Source organism: Lytechinus variegatus, chromosome 5 (genome assembly GCF_018143015.1).
Source record: "Lytechinus variegatus isolate NC3 chromosome 5, Lvar_3.0, whole genome shotgun sequence".
NCBI lineage: Eukaryota > Metazoa > Echinodermata > Echinoidea > Temnopleuroida > Toxopneustidae > Lytechinus > Lytechinus variegatus.
The window spans coordinates 22,914,096-22,932,552 of record NC_054744.1 but is presented as its reverse complement, the minus strand read 5'-3'; the positions used below and the strand labels follow the sequence as shown (position 1 = coordinate 22,932,552).

Genomic DNA, 18,457 nt, shown 5'->3' with positions numbered 1-18,457 from the left:
ATAAGGTGATCTTACAATTACACTGTAAAAACTGTGGTGTTAAAACTGACACCAATTGGTGTTAATAGAGGACCACACCCTGAGGTGTTAAAATAACACCCTAGAGATTGAACACAACACCAAAGAGTGTAAATGTAACAACCAGAGGTGTTGTAATAACACCTATAGGTGTAAAACTAACACCACCAATTTAACACCGGTGTTGTGTGGTCCTCTATGTACATCGGTTAACACCACAGTTTTTGCTGTGTAACATGATTAACCATTTTCCTCTTAAAGTGTAAATATACATTGTTTAGGACTGGAAACAAAGCAAGTCATGAATAATAATTATTCAAATATCGTTACATGATGAAAAGAATATAATAAACAAAATAAAACTGAATCTGTTTATTCTCTCTAAATCAACATCAATACCATGTTTTCCGCATAACTCTAATATCGTGAAAGAAGTTACAAGATCTCCATTATAATATAATCCAGATATCAAAATCCTGAGATTGCAGTACAGTACGATCAGAATGTTCTTTCCTTTTAATCAATTATCAAGATCCTGCTTTTCTTGATTTGCATGACAAGATGGGCGCATGTTCTAAACAAGTTACTAGAAAGTATGAAAGAGGAGGAAGGGAGAATGGGAAGGGATGGGAAAAGAGAGAGAAAGTGAGAGAAATGAAAAAAAGACAGTCAGTGAGAAGTTGTTTTTAATAGTTATCTGAGAGAGAAAAAAAGAAGAAACGTTAATATAAAGAGCAAACAACAAACCAACATATTGATACCCCATTTCTGATTGAAAAAAAATGCTGCACATCTGAGACCATTGTTAATACTCCAAAGATGTCGGCTCGGTCACACAGGCAATAACCACAGATTGTTGCAGCTTCAGAAGTTTGATATCACATCGTGTTGAACGCGGTGTTGACGAGAGATGGCGCTGTCCATGTATCCGTTCACTCATGCTTCGCCGTGGTTCTGAATAGCTGGGTTGTCTTCGCCTTTTCCCGTTAAATCAGCCATCCCTAATTGGAATATGAAATGAATTGAAAATTCAATATATAAGGTAACTGATAATGATATATATTATATATATATATAGAATTGTTTTCATTTTTTTTTCAAATCATGCAAGTTCAAGGGAAAGACCTTTCTGGAAACCATGAACAAAAATGTAGGCCCTATCTCTTGAAATAAAAATAATCATTGCATTGAACACAAATGAACAATAGTAAATTGAATTAGTGTACAATTATATATTTCTATAATAAGAAAAACTATTTAAAGTAAAAATATAGATCAACAAATAATACAAAGACAATTATTATCTATCTGACACTCCTTAAGTATCATATTTTAAAAATTACTATATTTTTGTTGCTATTCCACTATAGGTCCCACCTATCCCTCCCCTCCTACCCTCTTAATTCCCCTATCTGCCCCTCTCTTTCCCTTTCCTTGTCGTTTCCTCCCTCGTCTTACTATCTCTGTCTTATCTCTCTCTGTCCTCACTAACGCGCCGCTTCAATTTGTTTCACTTTCAATTATCATTGACACGCTAGGTGACGCATTTGTTCTCAATGAAATAATGGGTATCATAGTTTCCTTACCAATCTCCCCCCCCTAATCTCTCTCTTAGTACAATTCATATCATTTTTTCCTTTACAATCAATGATTCCCACCTATTCACAGATTGGAGCTAGTTTGATGCAAACCAATCACTCACGGAAAGTGGCCTGGATATGCAACCTAAACTCCTTGGTCATGCATGACAGGTGCACCAGTTCTCCCTCCCAGTTTACAAATGAAAAAAGAAAATCAATTTGTATTAGCTATTTCATGCTAGTCTTTTGTCAATACCCAAAATGTCAATCAAAATTTCTATCGTGGTCGTAGTGCATGCAGACTGAAGGGGACCCTGGTGCTCCGTCCCTTGGTTCTGCCCGTGCTGAGCAGCAAGAAAAGCAGGTTCCTCGAATAAGGCCATCAGGAATTGCTAGGAGTGTCTCTAAAGAACTTACGGTAGTCTCCTCCTCCATCTTCGTCTCTCGCCGATGCTGTTTCTGTGTCGTGATGAAGCTCGACAGTGAACACGTAGAGGTATCCACCCAAGATGGCGCCCACACAGGGTCCTACTATGGGCACCCACCACCAATGCATACCATTGGGACTAAGGACATACAAAATATGGAAAAAAAATCGATGATTAATGTAATTTGCAGATTGAACTTTAAATAAAATGTGAGATAAAAGAAAATTAGCTTCCCTAAAAGTAAAAAGAGGCTCGACGAAAGTGAATTTACCCTGGGAATTCGCCCATTTGACTTTTTTTTAACAATATGGTCAGTTCCCCCATGTCTGCGCGGTCTCCCAAGTCTGCGCACCCGCGTATCTGCGCGATTCTAGTTACAGAAAATCCGCAACGAGCACGAATTTTACACATGCACTACATAGACAGGTATTCATAAAAAAATCCGACTCAAAATGGTGGAAAAATAATGAATTCAGGGCATTTCATGTGACGGCCTCAAAATGTAGCCTTTGTCATCAAAATCCCCGAATCGTGTGCAAAGTGAATGAGTGCGCAGACATGGGGTGCGATTTTTTTTTTCAATCTGAAAATGACTGCCGGAGGTTTTTTCAAGAAAATCCTATACTTCCTTTCACTTTTTAACGAGAAATTTGGTACACTTACTCTTAATAATATAAGGAACACTATTACCCAAAAGATTTTGTGAAATAGGTAGAAATTCATGTTAAATCTTAACTCAAATTGTTAGGTGCGCAGACTTGGGGCCCACCATCATACATATTATATGTTTACTGTCTACTCTCAGCGATACAACTGCAGGAGATGAAATGCTCTAATGCTCTATCCCGACGTGGTTATCAGGGATAGTGGCAACCATGCTACCAGAGCCGGATCCAGACAGAGGCACATCCTGCCCGTCCCCGTTGTAAAATTTGTAAGATTAAAAGATCCTGGGGCGGTATTCTGAACATTGTCTTATCTCCATATTTTATCTTATCTCAGAGATATGACAAAATCGGTATTCTGGTGGATGTCATAACTTTTGTCACAAAAATTGTCATAAATTTTGTCTTATCTCTTTGGCGCGCACCAAAAATACGCGGCTTTAATGCGCGTAATCCTTTTATACAAGCAAAAGATATGACAAAAGTTATGACAGGGGTAGCAGTCATAAATTTTGTCATATCTTTTAGTACCAAATATCCCGATACCCTGCCGACTGAATGTCAAGCATATAACGATATCATTTAGATTAGATTGTGGTATTAGTTTCACTCATCATCCACGACAATTTTTAAAATTATTTTTTCATGCTACAATTAGTTAGGCCCTACATATTAATTTCTCCTTTTTTCTCTGTTTTCCTTATTTTTCTACTTCTCTAAAATCCTTCACAGCTCCCTGTCTCTCTTTGTAATTAAGCGCATCAATATTCGCGTAGTTGCGCGATGCCACCAACAGAATTGGGAATACCCCCTACCTGTACCTGTCACGGGGCATTCCTATTGGCTAGAAGGGCTCCCACTGGGAACTAACGATGATTTTGATTGGATTGCTTCCGAAAAGATGGGCGGGAACTTTGAGAGATATGACAGGGAAAAGACAATGTTCAGAATACCGATTTGTGACAATCATAGCGGTGTCACATCTCGGAGAGAAATGACAAAATTTATGACAAAAGTTATGACAGAGTTACAGAATACCACCCCCGGATTCGTATATCAAAATAAATTCGTTCTCTAATCTGTGAATGGTAATAAAAGGTGAGGGGGATACTCACGTCCATACATCTTGACCATAACCTGCGCAGGCGGTGAATAACCTAGGGCCCAGGTCCCTGGCTGGGTTAATGGCGTAGCCGCAGTTGAACCCGAAGCAAATACCAATATTGAATACAACGAGACCAATGAGAAGGGGTTCCATCCCGTTAGGAGGCGAGTTGTTTCTCTTGTCCGTGATGGCCAATATGCAGGACATCAAAAGAGCAGTACCTAGTATCTGACGGGGTAAAAAATACACAAGATAGGGTCATTGAAGTCCATCCTGAATTTGAACCAGGGATTTTGACTTCATTCAAATTTCTGAAGAACATAGTATAGGGCCTACTCTCAATTGAAACATATTTATTTAATAATTCAATTCACAATTAGGTCACAGTTCAGAGGGTATTTCTCACTTGTATATAGCCTAAACTTTACAACGTTCCACCAATGTCCTCAAAGTTCTTCGTATAGATATAGTCTTTATGCAATATGGATGATCATTAGGACACTTGCCAAGAAATAGAAGGTGTGGGTGTGAGAATATGACCGATTGGTAAAATAGAAATCACTTACATAAACAAAGTAAAAGGAAGGTATTTCTCAATTATAAGACCTTTTTGAATTTAAATGTTTCGTATTTAAAGTTTAAACATTCTTGATTAAAACTCCGCCATACAATTTTGGCATACCTGATCGCCAAGTCCACTCCAAATAGAAAGGAAGTCCTTCGGATAGGTTGCAAAAATACCAGCTGTCCCGTTTTCGCCGAGTACTGCTCGAGTTCCACCGTCAAAGGCATTGATAGCATCTGAAATGGTTAAAAGTTTATAGACCTTAAAATAAAAGTTCATGTTTTCTCTTTTGATTTTCTGTGAACTTCAGATTATGTCCGTCTCAGAATTTACGAAGTCAGAATCAAGTATCTGCAGTTACTGCGTTATATACAGCCATTTTCAATTTCCACCCTGCATCGCCCTACCGCCATCCAACTCGACGTTATGGCGTACACCTGTAAATGAGGCTGTAGGTGAGGGTGTGGACCTACGATTGAGGCGGTTTAAGGTTCGAGCCCTATAAAGTGTCACCATCCGAAAGGCATGAGAATTAAATATATATATATATATCGTAAAGTTATTACATTGTTCCCCCTTCCCATTTACCCTAATGGGGGGAGTACTGGGCGAGGGCATGTGAGGGGCCTCCGATATCATTTTCCCAGAAGTAAGAAATCGTAGGAGGAAAATGAGAAAACGTGGGAAAGAGATACAGATAGAAAAAAGAAGAAAAAATAGAAGTGTTGGTCGCCACTTCCGTAATCATGAAAGGAAAAACATTATAGGTCATATTGTGTACCCTTACCCTGAAGTATTAGTTCGATTTCATCACTTATTATGCCTTCCCACAGTGCCCTATTATCCAGAGGAAGTCAGTGGCACTGACAACCGAATCGGAAGCGCGCCATCTACGAACAGAACCCTCCCGAGGGATACCAGATACCACAAAATAAATTAATTTTGAAGTTGGATAGAAAGTAGACAGTGAAACTGATATGACTGAATCGCAGTAATAAACAGAACCAAATAAAAGATAAAGTCTTAAAATTTAAAGGGTAATCCATTTCAGAAAAGAAATATAATAAAGGCCTGATTTTCTATTTTCCGATGATGTATTCTTCATGTCTCACCGATTCCAAATTGCAGTGAGAGAAATTAAATTGAATCCAGTTTGACGAATCTTCTCATTGGACAATAAAAAGAACACCCAAATTTCAATAGAAATTATATTTATATAAATCTTGTGATGGAATGAACACGAAATAACAATGCATAGATGATACAATATATATTTTTTTTGCTCAAATTGACCACTTAAAAACAAACAAAACGCTATTTAGTAGTAGTATTCTAATATTACTGTACTCGAATGCACTCGAAGTTATACTGGTTAAGGTGGTGTCACACCTTGGCGTTTTAGACAGCGTATGCCCGACGTATCAAAATTTCTCTAAAACGTCGGCATACGCTGAACTTTGATTTTTTTTCAACTCAGGGTGTATACTTAGCGTATTCATAACGAGTTGGACGTATACCAGTGTTGTAGTCAAGGCTCAAACCTCCAAGGCTAAGGCCAAGGCCAAGGCTTTAATACCCAAGGCCAAGGCTTCAATAACCAAGGCTGAGGCCAAGGCATGGAAACCCAAGGCCAAGGCCAAGGCCTGAAAACCTCAAGGCCAAGGCCAAGGCATTTCAATTGTACAATATATGGAAAAAAAGACAACAATGCTTAGGCGGCATACATGACACACAGGACCAAATGTATAAAAGGTGTGAGCGAGCAAAATTTTTACCCTTGTACATTTAAAACGAAAATAATTTTATGATAGATCATGTAGATTTAGACATCAAATTAAAATAAACATATCAGCATATAGTTACATTTGTACAATTCATTATTGTTCTAGGCGATTCACATTGCAATAATTATTATTACCAAGGTGATCTGATCATGGCATGCCCATTCTCAACATGTCTTTCTCCTCTACCTGGGACAGGGGAGGCAGAATGTATTTTTTTTGGGGGAGGTCAAAGCCAAAAATGCACTTACAGTATAAGTCAAAATGAGAATTTTGGTGCAGTTCAGCAAAGCTTTTTTAAGTGATTTCTAATTGATAAGACAGATATTTTGATTTAGGCTTTAATTTCCCGCTATAGAAAGCATAGCGAGCAAGTGGTTTTGAAAAAAAAAATCAATTTTGAAGTTGTAAAACTCGATTTTGGGTCAATTTAATGGTGCCAATCACTGTTAAAAGGGCATCCTTGCGAGATGTTGTAATAAGAAATGAAATTTAAATATTTTGAGCTGTTTTTGTAATCATGAAAAAGGTGTGCATCTTACTAAACAAATTAACGCGAGCACAAAACACAAGCAGAAATTTTTAGTGACCAGAAAAGGAAGCTGTTCTGGACTGCATTTAGTGACTCATAAATAGGATACATAACTCACCAATCAAAAAAATGCGAGCGCAAAGCGCGAGCTCAAAAATTTGTAATATTCCGATCTAAAAACTAGACATTCTAAGCATTTTTTTGTGTAAATTGAATGCGAACCTTACTTAACAATAATTTATGCAAGCACAATCCAAAATTTGTTGATTTTGAAACCTAAAATTTTGCTCTGTATGCCATGCTTGGTCCCTCAAAATTTTTGGCTCATCATGCCATTGATGCCATAGCCCATTTGGAAATGACGAAATTGAAGTTTGTGTTCAAGTTTACCGAATCTTTTCAGAATATCATTAAGACTTAAAACATTCTTGTTGGTCAAAGAAAATAATAGAAGGAAAACCTAATGGAATAGAAATCAACCTTGTTATCATTCTTTAGAGTAAGCTATTTTTAGAGTATGAAAATTGTTGTCAAAATTGTAGTCAGATCTGTCAGAATTATTCCTGTCATAAAATCACTATAATCAGTGGCGTACCGTGGGTCACGGCATTGGGGGGCACCAGCAAAAACTTGGAATTGCCTAGTGAGCGCGCAAAGCGCTCCCAGTTGCCAGGTATTCTGAACTAATATAGATATTTTTATAAGGACAGTGCCAATAAACGGACATGTATCTCACTAGTCAAATAATGCGAGCGCGAAGCGCGAGCTTAAAATTTTTGATATTCAAACCTAAAAAGGGACATTACAATCAATCTTTTGTAATCATGATACGTACCTGTCTCGTTAAATAATGCGAGCGCGAAGCGCGAACTGAAATTTTTGTAGATATTGACCCCAAACAGGAAGATTTTAAGGACTATATTTTAGGAATCTTTTATCTATTAAGATTATACACATCTCACCATAGTCATCTAATGGGAGTGCCAATAAGCGCTTGCTGATTTTGTTAGAATTACATCTAAACATGCACATAAAGCACTTGTAATCATGATTAACAATTAACATACCCATCTCACTAATCAAATCTTGCGAGAGTGAAGCGCGAGCTGAAAATTTAGGAAATTCAGACCTGAAGAGGGGCATTTTAAGGCTTGTTTGTAGGAATTCAAGAAGGACTTACATAGTTCACTAACCAAATGATGCGAGCGCGAAGCGCGAGCTGAAAATTTTTGATATTCAGATCAGAAAACAGAAAAAGGAAGATTTTAAGGACTCATTCTAGGAATTGATGGAGAGCAGACATCTTTCACCAATCCACTACTGCGAACGTAAGCACGGACAGGAAATGTTTTATATTAAGACCTTAAAATGGGACAATCACTTACAGTATTCATGAAAAAGAAGCATACTTTTGTACATGTAAAAGAATAACTCGAAGTGCGAGGAAATATATTTGGTAGTTTGGTGTATATTGACTTGAAAACGGGAGGTTTTAGTATAACAGGATTATATATCTCGGTAAACAGACAATGGGAGCACCAGGAACAATGAAGACATATGCCCTGAGCAAATTATGTTTCATTTATATGAAAAAAATGTTTCTTATGTAATGTAACATAACATAATTATAACATTATAATGAAAATTGTCTTCTTTCCCACTACGTTTCTCTTCCTTTCTCCCTCTTTTCCTCCTTTTTTTAGTCGGCCGATGGGGGGGGGGGGGCACGTGCCCCCATGCCCCCCTGTAGTTACGCCATTGACTATAATCCTAATCGTAATTATTATCATTATTATTGATATTGTCATTATCCTTATTAGTCATGATTACGTCATATTACCAATAAATAATATTAATTTTCATCACTTCTCTTTGTTACATAATTATGTGATGATAATTGCAATTGATGGCACTGCTAGGTACACATACTGCTTCTGCTGCTGCTGACTGGTAGTATTTAGTGTCATTAGATGTACAGAACAATTGAAACATTTATAATTACTTGTATAAAACAAATGAAAAGTACAAAATACAAAATGCCTTGAAAAAGCCTTGAAAATGCCTTGAAAATGCCTTGAAATTTCAAGGCTCAAAATCCTCAAGGCCAAGGCCAAGGCCCTCTCAAGGCCAAGGCCTGAATGTTCAAGGCCAAGGCTTTGAAAAAATAGGCCTTAAGGCCAAGGCCGAGCATCAAGGCACTACAACACTGACGTATACATAACGTATTAGTAACTTATATCGAACGTTTCGTTAACTTATAAGTAACGTATTCCAACGAATGCTTAGCGTATTGCTGGCGTACACAACTTATGCCCTACGATAGCCTAACTTACGCATAGCGCGCGGCAGCGTATTGCTGACGAACACGTGTCGTAGCCTATAAAAAGGCTGCCGCTCGACTATTCAAATCATAACCGCACGATACATCACCTATCAACACCACCGCCATGCCGAAGAAAACTCCTGTGAACCCCACCTTTATATACCAATTCCTATAAACATGATAAACGTTGTCAATACGCCATTATACGGTAGCTGTAAGTTATAAACACGTTCAGTAAGTTTTGTGGTCGTCCAGAGCACGTCTTCATACGTCAATATACGTTGGAGTTAAGTTACACATACGTTCAAAGCACGTTACTCATAGGTTACAAGTAAGTTTTAGGGTACGCTGGACATTATCTCGACACATCGACTTATGAGTAGCTTACGAGTAACATGTGTCAACGTGTATCAACGATCGCGTAACTTGCCTACAACTTATGGCCCGCGTATGCGGGACGTATGAGCCATACGCTGGCATACGTCGAAAAATTTTGTGCTTGCACAAAATTTTTCGACGACCTCGCCGTATGACGACGTATACCAGCGTGTTTTAGCGTACTCTTAGCGTATGCAAAACTTACCCGTAACGTATTCGACGTACGCCAGCGTATTCGTCAAATTCCTCATACGTCGGGCATACGCAGTCTAAAACGCCAAGGTGTGACAGCGCCTTTAGTTTGTTGTTTTGAATATCACTTTAAAAGGTTGGGTCCGGGGCTGGGCCTTACTTCTTCAAATTTACGGATGTTTATTTCCGGAGAACCTCATGCCAATTTACCCCCATTAGATTGTTCCGTAACAAATGAGGTGATAAATGAACGAAAGTATTGGGATTACCTTGCCACTGTGTTGTAGTGCCTTGATGCTCGGCCTTGCCCTTAAGGCGCCTTAAGGCCTATTTTTCTAAAGCCTTGGCCTTGAACATTCAAGCCATGGCCAAGAGAGGGCCTTGAGGATTTTGAGCCTTTAAATTTCAAGGCATTTTCAAGGCTTTTTCAAGGCATTTTGTATTTTGTAATTTCATTTGTTTTTATATAAGTAATTATAAATGTTTCAACTGTTCTGTATATTCAATGACAGTAATGGTCAATACTACCAGTCACTAGTAACAGTAGCAACAGCAGTGTTCTAGCAGTGTCATCAATTGTAATTATTAAATCATCATTTTCAAGAATTATCATCACATAGGTAACAAAGAAAACAGCAGTGATGAAAAATAACTCTGTTAATTGGTAATGTGTTGTAATCATGACTAATGATGATAATAACAGTAATAATGATTATGATCAAGATAGCGCTTTGATGACAGGAATAATTCTGACAGATCTGACTGCAATTTTGACAACTTTCATACTTTAAACATAGCTAACTCTAAAGAACTATTTATAACAACGTTGATTTCTATTCTAATAGGATTTCCTTGTATTATTTTATTTGGCCAAAAGCATGCTTTTAGTCTTAATGATATTCTGAAAAGATTTGGTAAACTTGAACACAGTCTTCAATTTTGTTTTATCCAAATGGGATCCAAATGTCAATGGCATCATGATGAGCAAAAAATTTTGAGGGGCCAAGCATGGCATATAGAACAAAATTTCTGCCAAAAAAGTTGAAAGCGATTAAAGAGAGCTAGCGAACAAAATCTGTCACCCTGTTGCTACATGTATATGAAAAGCTATTTTTTTTACATTTGTTTAAATGTTTCAGGAAATAATCAAGATTTACCCCTCCCCCCGCCAAAATAAGGGTATGGGGTGCGCCCCATTAATTTTGTATCCTTTTGAATATAACTTTATTTTGTTACGATTCTTTATTCTGGTTTTTGAGGTAAAATAGGGGTAGAAGATACAAGAAATGAGAATTGAAAATTTAAAAGTGGTTGTAAGCAGAAAAAAAACATGAAAACTGGCAAGAATCCTACAAATGACTCATTTTCAAGTCAGCATTTGAAAATTTCAGCTTGCGCTCTGTGCTCTCTTGCCCCCCACCAAAAAATGCCTCTTTTTCCAAAGTCGAAAATGCCTCTTTTTTCAGAATGAAATATGCCCTTTTTCAAAACGAAATACCTTCTTTAATAGTAAACATAATATATTTTAGGTTCGAAAAATCACAAATTTTGAATCCTGCTTACATCAATTATTGTTTAATACAATACTAATCATGTTCATGGTTACAAAAATGTATAGAATAGTGTTTTCTGGTTGGAATATCAAAAATTTTTTGCTCGCTTTCTGCACTCGCATCAATTATTGTACTCATGCTATTCCCGTTTACACACAAAAAATGCTTAGAATGTCCAGTTTTCAGGTTGAAATATCACAATTTTTGTAGCTTGCGCTTTGCGCTCGCATTACTTTGATTGGTGAGTTATGTATCCTATTTAAAATGCATTCCTTAACTGCTTCCTTTTCTGGTCAGTATACTAAAAAATTTCAGCTCGCGCTTTGCGCTCGCGTTATTTCTTTAGTTAGATACACATCTTTCTCATGATTACAAAAACAGCTCAGAATAATTAATTTTCATGTCTTATTACACATGTCCAGAAGTTTGAGCTCGTGTTTCGCACTGGCAACATTACGCAATCAGTGATATAGTAATTTAACAGTCATTAGCCACATAATTGACCAAAAATCGAGTTTTACAACTTCAGAATTGATTTTTTTTCAAAACCGCTTGCTCGCTACGCTTTCTCGCTGAGAAGTAAACCCTAAATGAAAATATCTATCACATCAATTAGCAATCACTTTAAAAAGGCTTTGCTCAACTTAATTTTTACAAAACACACAACTACTTCATACAGTTTATAATATCATTTTGAAAATACATGTATCTGTTTGCACCAAAATGCCCATCTTGGTATATAATTGCCCTTTTGGCTTTGACCCCCCCCCCCCAATATGAAAATAGGTTCTGCCGCCCCTGTCTTAGGAAGTGACGAAAACATACGGGTACATTGAGAATGCCAGGATCAGATGACCGTGGTAATAATAATTATTACAATGTAAATCGCCTAGAAAAATTATTTATTCAATGTACAAAGGTAACTATACTATTTATTTTAATATTATGTCTAAATCTATCATGACATTATTTTTGTTTTAAATGTGTAAGGGTGAACTTCTTTTCTCGCTCAGTCCGCTCGCTCACATACATTTTCCCATGTGTGATGTCTGCCGCCTAAGCATTATTAGCTCATTGTTTTGTATATCGTAAGTTTGAAATGCCTTGGCCTTGAGGTTTTCAGGCCTTGCCCTTGGGTTTCCATGCCTTGGCCTTGGCATTTGGTATTGAAGCCTTGGCCTTGAGTATTAAAGCCTTGGCCTTGGCTTTGGCCTTGGAGGTTTGAGCCTTGACTACAACACTGCCTTGCCATTACACTGAGTACAGGTAGGGGGGTGGGCGGCCATGACCCCCCCCCAAAAAAAAAAAAAAAACGACCAAGAAAGAAAGGGGAAAAGGAAAGAGAGGGTGAAATATGGGATTGATATTATGTCAAAGTCTATCACAAGATAAGATTTTTACATCTAAAATGTCTAATTCTTGTTCATTCACTTCTCTTGCTCGCAGCTTTTTACAAATAACTTGCTTATTTCAAAATCGATTTTGATGAAACTTGTTTTAAATTGTTCTTCTTATTTTACCCTCTCCAATAAGATTGCTTCTCATCTTGGGTTTTGGTTTCCCAAAGACAAAGTGCCATACAATACTTTCTAGGGAAAACTTTGAAATCGTAAAAATAGTGTCAGCAATATGGAAAATTTGCTAGCTCCAGTAACACCAACGTAACCTATAGTCCAAAGCAACCGATGGCAACCGATCCAAACCGAGCTTTGATCAGTCTGAAGTTGGTGTTATCGATCTGACTGTCGCATAACTAAGATTTTGAGAGATCAGACAGGTATCTCCTTGTTGACATCAAAACAAAAATAAAAACTTGGCTGGGACTGGGGGTTTGGGGTACAGGAAGGGGGTCCAGATGAACGGAAGGGGAGTATTTCCTCACCCCTCTTCTCTTGCTTATCATGGGGTCGGACATTCATAGTCATTGGATAAGTTTGATTCTGAAAGGAAATCACAAAGAATGTAGAAAAATAATTTGGTCGCTTTGTATGGCTTTGTTAAAGTTAAAATTGTAGTCTATGGAACACTCTTAAAACAACTCAGTCAAACTGACTAGACCAGTAGTCAGCTGGATGAAACTGATATGTCTAGTCACACGTGTGAATTATGTTCTAGTCAGAAATAACTCTATTCTAGTAGAATACGACTAGAAAATAGTAAAATATGACTAGAATAACAGTTGCATCTAGCGACCCTATTTATTAGACATTTCTGACTGATTTGTTTTCGAAGTGATAGAATCAATCAAAATGATGATGATGATATCGTGATGATGATAACGTGATGATATTGATGAATGATGACGACGATGGCGATGATGATGATAGCAAAGGAGATTAGGAAAATGATATATCACAAATAGGAAGTATAGAGTTGAAAATACAGAAACCTCGAGGGGGTGTTCGTTAGATCTGAAAGTTTATTTTCCGACTTGTTCGTATATATAAATGCCAAAACACTGACTGATCTTTCGGACTAATATATCTTTGGTATACGAAGAAAATGAATTCGGAACCACAAGGTTTAAAACGAAGAGGAGAATAAAGCGAAAAAAAAATGTTATTTTGTTCCTTGTTGTGTCCAAGGTCATTGTACTTTGTAGATTATTTTGCAAAAATGCATATCTCCATGCATATTTCACAAATTCTGTCTGAATTAAGAATTTACGTCAAGTTCTATTGTTTTAGACAGGGTAGGAAAGGGGAGGTGCCATTGATTACTGCATAAACAATAGAGTGCTCGGAACTCTGACGCTCAGTCACTGATTTGTTGCCAAAAGTATAGAACAAAGCTAGTACAGGGGGGGGGAGGGAGAGGGTCCCCTCAACTTTGTGGGCAATGATAATGCTAGCCCCTCTCTATGTATTGAGAAGTCGCCTCACCAAACAAGATAAAGATTTTTGTCTTACCGGTAATTAATACAGAGACTTCAGTCGTATCTTTTTCTGAATCAACAATTCATTTTATAATGTCGACGATTGATTACTAATTAAAATCGCCCTACAATCCCTTTGTAAAAATCCAACTTGGATTCGTCATTGATGGCTAATCACAGTCGTATGAAATGAGTCGTCGTTTTGTGTAATCTCGGAAGCTGTGCCTGGATCTAAAGACTTTGTATTAATTTCCGATTTCAATAACGAACTTGGCATGCTTTTTGACAAGTTCGACCAAAGGGTACGGGATTCCCCCTGTATTTTCTGAAAGAGACTCGGTATCAATCGTTTTTGCCAAAAGCTACTTTTTATCAGCCATCCCTCCCCTTTCCTTCCCCACCATATTAATTGTAGGGCATGACAAGTATATTGCATTTTCAGCATTTTTTTTTAAATCAAATTTCCTTCAACATCTCGTATTTTATTACATTTTTCAAATCATAAATATCAGGACAGCATGGTTCATACGGGGCTCAAGGACGTTTTATGAAGATTTCGCTAGGACGCGGGTGTAAAACAAAAAGAAAAACAAATCAAAGAAAGAAAAAAAAAGAAAACAACGAAGTCCGACATTCGCATTTATGCGGCAAAAGACTGTCAAACGTGCGCAAAACCAAAACGTGCGCTTGAGATTCGGAAAGAACGAGAGCAACCCCCCGGCGAATGATATGTCAACTTTCCATTGAACTTTCGAACCTTAAATCATATTTTGCGCCCTTAATTACACCGCATAAAGCTCGAATATTGTTCTTTGTCAATTTATTTTAAGTTCATGTCCTTAAAAAAATCTCGCAAAATGTTCTCCCACTTGCATATTTTATTCGTTTTAAAGGAAAAGTGAATGATGAAAATGCATACCCCTAAAGGCATTGCACCATGATGGAATAGTTGATGTCGGCAGGCTTTGTGCTGTGCCTACCCAAGGGTAACCCACACTCCTGGAGCAATATTTGAATAGAGGATAGATATTTGCCCAAACTGCAATGAATCCCGCCATGGATCCATACAAGTTCGATAGGACAAACGGTTAAACAAATCTCTCTCTTTTTTTTTTGGGGGGGGGGTCGATTACAACCCATTCGAGTTTTGGACATCGTTCATCGCAGCTGAAATCGACTCTGAACAAATTTCTGAGATCAGTACGTTTTATGTTATCGTGGTCTTATCCCGCCATACCATTTTGGTCGGGCCTCTCTTCGTTCAAACTCAATTTAAGACGACAAATGATATATAGTGGCCAGGGAACATCGGAATTGACAAACTAGATACCATGATTGTCCCATAACGTAACTGATTCCTATCCGACTGATGATATGTTATTGGGTTAGGCATAATAGATGTGGTCATTTTGGAGTTGGTTCAACTGGTGTGACGATTACATATTGACAAAAAAAAAATCCTCGCGAAACAACAACAACAACAAAAACAAAACTTGTTTTCTGTAACCCAAATAGACCAAATGTTAATAAACTGTGCTTATGGCACAGCAGACGTTGTCCATATCGCTAGCAGAGTACATCTGAACAGCCATTAATCTCCGTATAAAAATGATTTACATATGTAATTTCCCCCCTTCACGTCATTCCTATACATACATAATTAAATCGAAATTACATTTTTCAAAAAAATATCAAACATATTCCCCTACTCCTTTACAGCCAAAAGTGATTTGTTTAAGTCTTACCTGAATACACTCCGAACACACAGGCAGCTGCGACAAAGGCACCGACCATCTGAGCCAAGATGTAAAACGGGACCTTCTTCCAAGGAAACCGTCCCAAGCAGGCAAAGGCCAAGGTCACTGCTGGGTTTATGTGGGCACCTAAGGAGGATATACATGTAGAACAAGAGATCGAGTGGGATATAGTTTTTTTTTGCAGTGTATGTTCTTTGAATGTGCGAAAAAAAATCATTCCGTTTTGCCTATATACGAAATTACTTGTATTGGCTATTTGACTCCGACTTTGCAACTTTTTTTTATACTGATTCTGTTTCGCGAAGTAAGTATTTTTTAATCTATAACTGATTTTGCAAGAAAAAAAAAACACCTTGCAGTCAAGCGCATGTCCCTATAAAATCAATCGAGTCTTGCAATATTATTGATTGCTGTTCTGCTTCTTAAAACACAATGTACACATTAGTTTGTTGAAAATTCGTTTATGATATTTGTAATCGCTTTCTAAGATATGCCGTAACTCTTCCATAATGCACAATGAACCGAAAAAATTGAGAGGCCAAACACGGTGCAAGGAGCAAAAATTCCTATTCACTGAAAAATCGCGATCGAGCAAACACGTTGATACTCTTAATAAGAGAGGCTACATAGAGCTTGACAATGTATTTAAAAAATGGGATTATTCATTCAAATCTTTTCCCTTTACTTTTCTTTCTTTTTCTCATTGTTTTTGCTCGGTGATAGAACCTTTCTTTAAGGGCAATGCCCTCAAGCACCCCAATATATACACCAGTGTCCTCCCATCTCTTACCTGATACACCAGAAGCGAAATAAACGGCGAGTGTGACGGCGATTCCCCATCCCCAATTGATTGAGAGAAAGCCGCCATTAGCCCCGCTACTCAGAACAGACTGTGCTACCGATGCATCACCAAATACCTGGAGTGAAGGAAGATAGATAGATTATAATTTCAATTTGACAGCGTACGTTAAACAGCTTTTATAGAAGTGATCTGAATTAATAAATATAATTTTAAAGAGTAATACCTACACATTAAAAACGCTGTTTGAACTTTTGTACATCGCTCTTTACTATAATTATACAGTGCGTCCCAGAAAAAACGAAACCGAGATTTAGCGATCATTTATCATTACTTAATCATAAATGAAATAGACAAATGACCTACCAATTTATAGCTTAGAATCTCCTCTTTCATCTGAAATTACTCAGATTATTTTTCATTCATGCATGAGTGAGCAAATACAATTTGAAGAAAGGATATCAAAAACTCATTTGGCGGGGGGTATCTGGGTTTCAAAAAGAAAACCACATTTTTGAAAAGTTCAGTACCTCCTCTTTAATTTGATGCCTAAATTACAGAAAATGGTCAAGAAATAACAAAGTTCTGGTCATTTGAAATAAGGCTTGAATTTCAATAATTTCATAAAATGAAGAGATTCTCCAGGCTGGCTTTCAAACTCACTCGACACTCCGTTTTGTTGACGATCAGCCATGCATTAAATCCTTTGTTCACTATCCGAAAGCTTCTGTGGGAAACCGGTGAAAACACGTTTATCTCGTGAAATTATGGAAATACAAGCCTTATTTCAAATGACCAGAACTTTTTTATTTCTTGACCATTTTCTGTAATTGAGGTACCAAATTAAAGAGCAGATATTGAACTTTTCAGAAATGTGGTCTTCTTTTTGAAACCCAGATACCCCCCGCCAAATGAGTTTTTGGTATCCTTTCTTCAAATTGTTTTTGCTCACTCATGCGTGAATAAGAAATAACCTAAGTAATATCAGATGAAAGAGGAGATTCTAAGCTTTAAATTGGTAGGTCATTTGTCTATTCTATTTATGATTAAGTTATGACAAATGATCGCTAAATCTCGGTTTCGTTTATTCTGGGACGCACTGTAAACTTTACAGTATATTTATTCAATAGTTAAAACAATCATAAATGATGTATTGAAGATTTAATTGGTTGTTAAAGACGTTCACATGTTTAAACAACTACTGCAAAGTTCATATAGTAAAAAGACGTTGTGTACGGAAAAAAGTAAAAGTGTTTTTACTGAGAGTAGCTAAAAGTTATTCTGGTGCGTTTTTAATGACGCTAAGCATTTCCTCATGAATAGTGGTTAGCAGTGGATTGTGAGAATCAAGCCACTAGCAGATACTCCACATCTCAAGTATACGCAGCAAAAACACTTTTCGTCAAATTTATTCGTTGACCACTGCCTAGATTCAGGTCAGAAAAAAATGGAAAAAATACCGATCCGCAGACTGGTGCAGACATAATGTATTTCAGACTGAGATGGCCTAGGAGTGGGCCCCAACCCCCGCAGTCAAAAACAGCTATTTATGCGTGTCAGATCGATGGTAATCGTATTGAAAACCACCGCTACAGCAATACTAGTAGTCACCACTTTCACGCGAGAAAGGGAGGAAGAAATTATCGATATTCATTTGGTTCAAAATGATCAATATCACTTTATTCCAAACTATCGATATCATTTTGGTTCAGAATTTGTTTTTAAAATTGAAATATAAAAATTGAAATAAAACGGCTGAACACAGAAGTAGAGGGAAGACATGGATGTGACGCTTGGGGTTAGGGAATAAGCGGCCTTGAGTAAGTTCTGTCGTAGACAATTGAAGGTGATTAATATGATTACTTAATTCATTCGCTAATTATTATCACAGACGGCATATCATCAG

General features: G+C 37.3%; 1 protein-coding gene across 1 annotated transcript; it reads right to left on the bottom strand.

The window, feature by feature from the left end:
* Positions 1-177: 177 nt before the first annotated feature.
* On the bottom strand, positions 178-18,035 carry LOC121414957 (aquaporin-3-like). The gene is made up of 7 exons (XM_041608002.1): positions 18,012-18,035; positions 16,543-16,669; positions 15,741-15,878; positions 4,479-4,597; positions 3,807-4,024; positions 2,016-2,164; positions 178-1,019 (listed from the first exon to the last, which is right to left on the bottom strand). The coding sequence occupies exons 1-7, from the start codon at positions 18,033-18,035 to the stop codon at positions 955-957; spliced, it is 840 nt and encodes a 279-aa protein (XP_041463936.1). The 3' UTR covers positions 178-954.
* Positions 18,036-18,457: the final 422 nt, after the last annotated feature.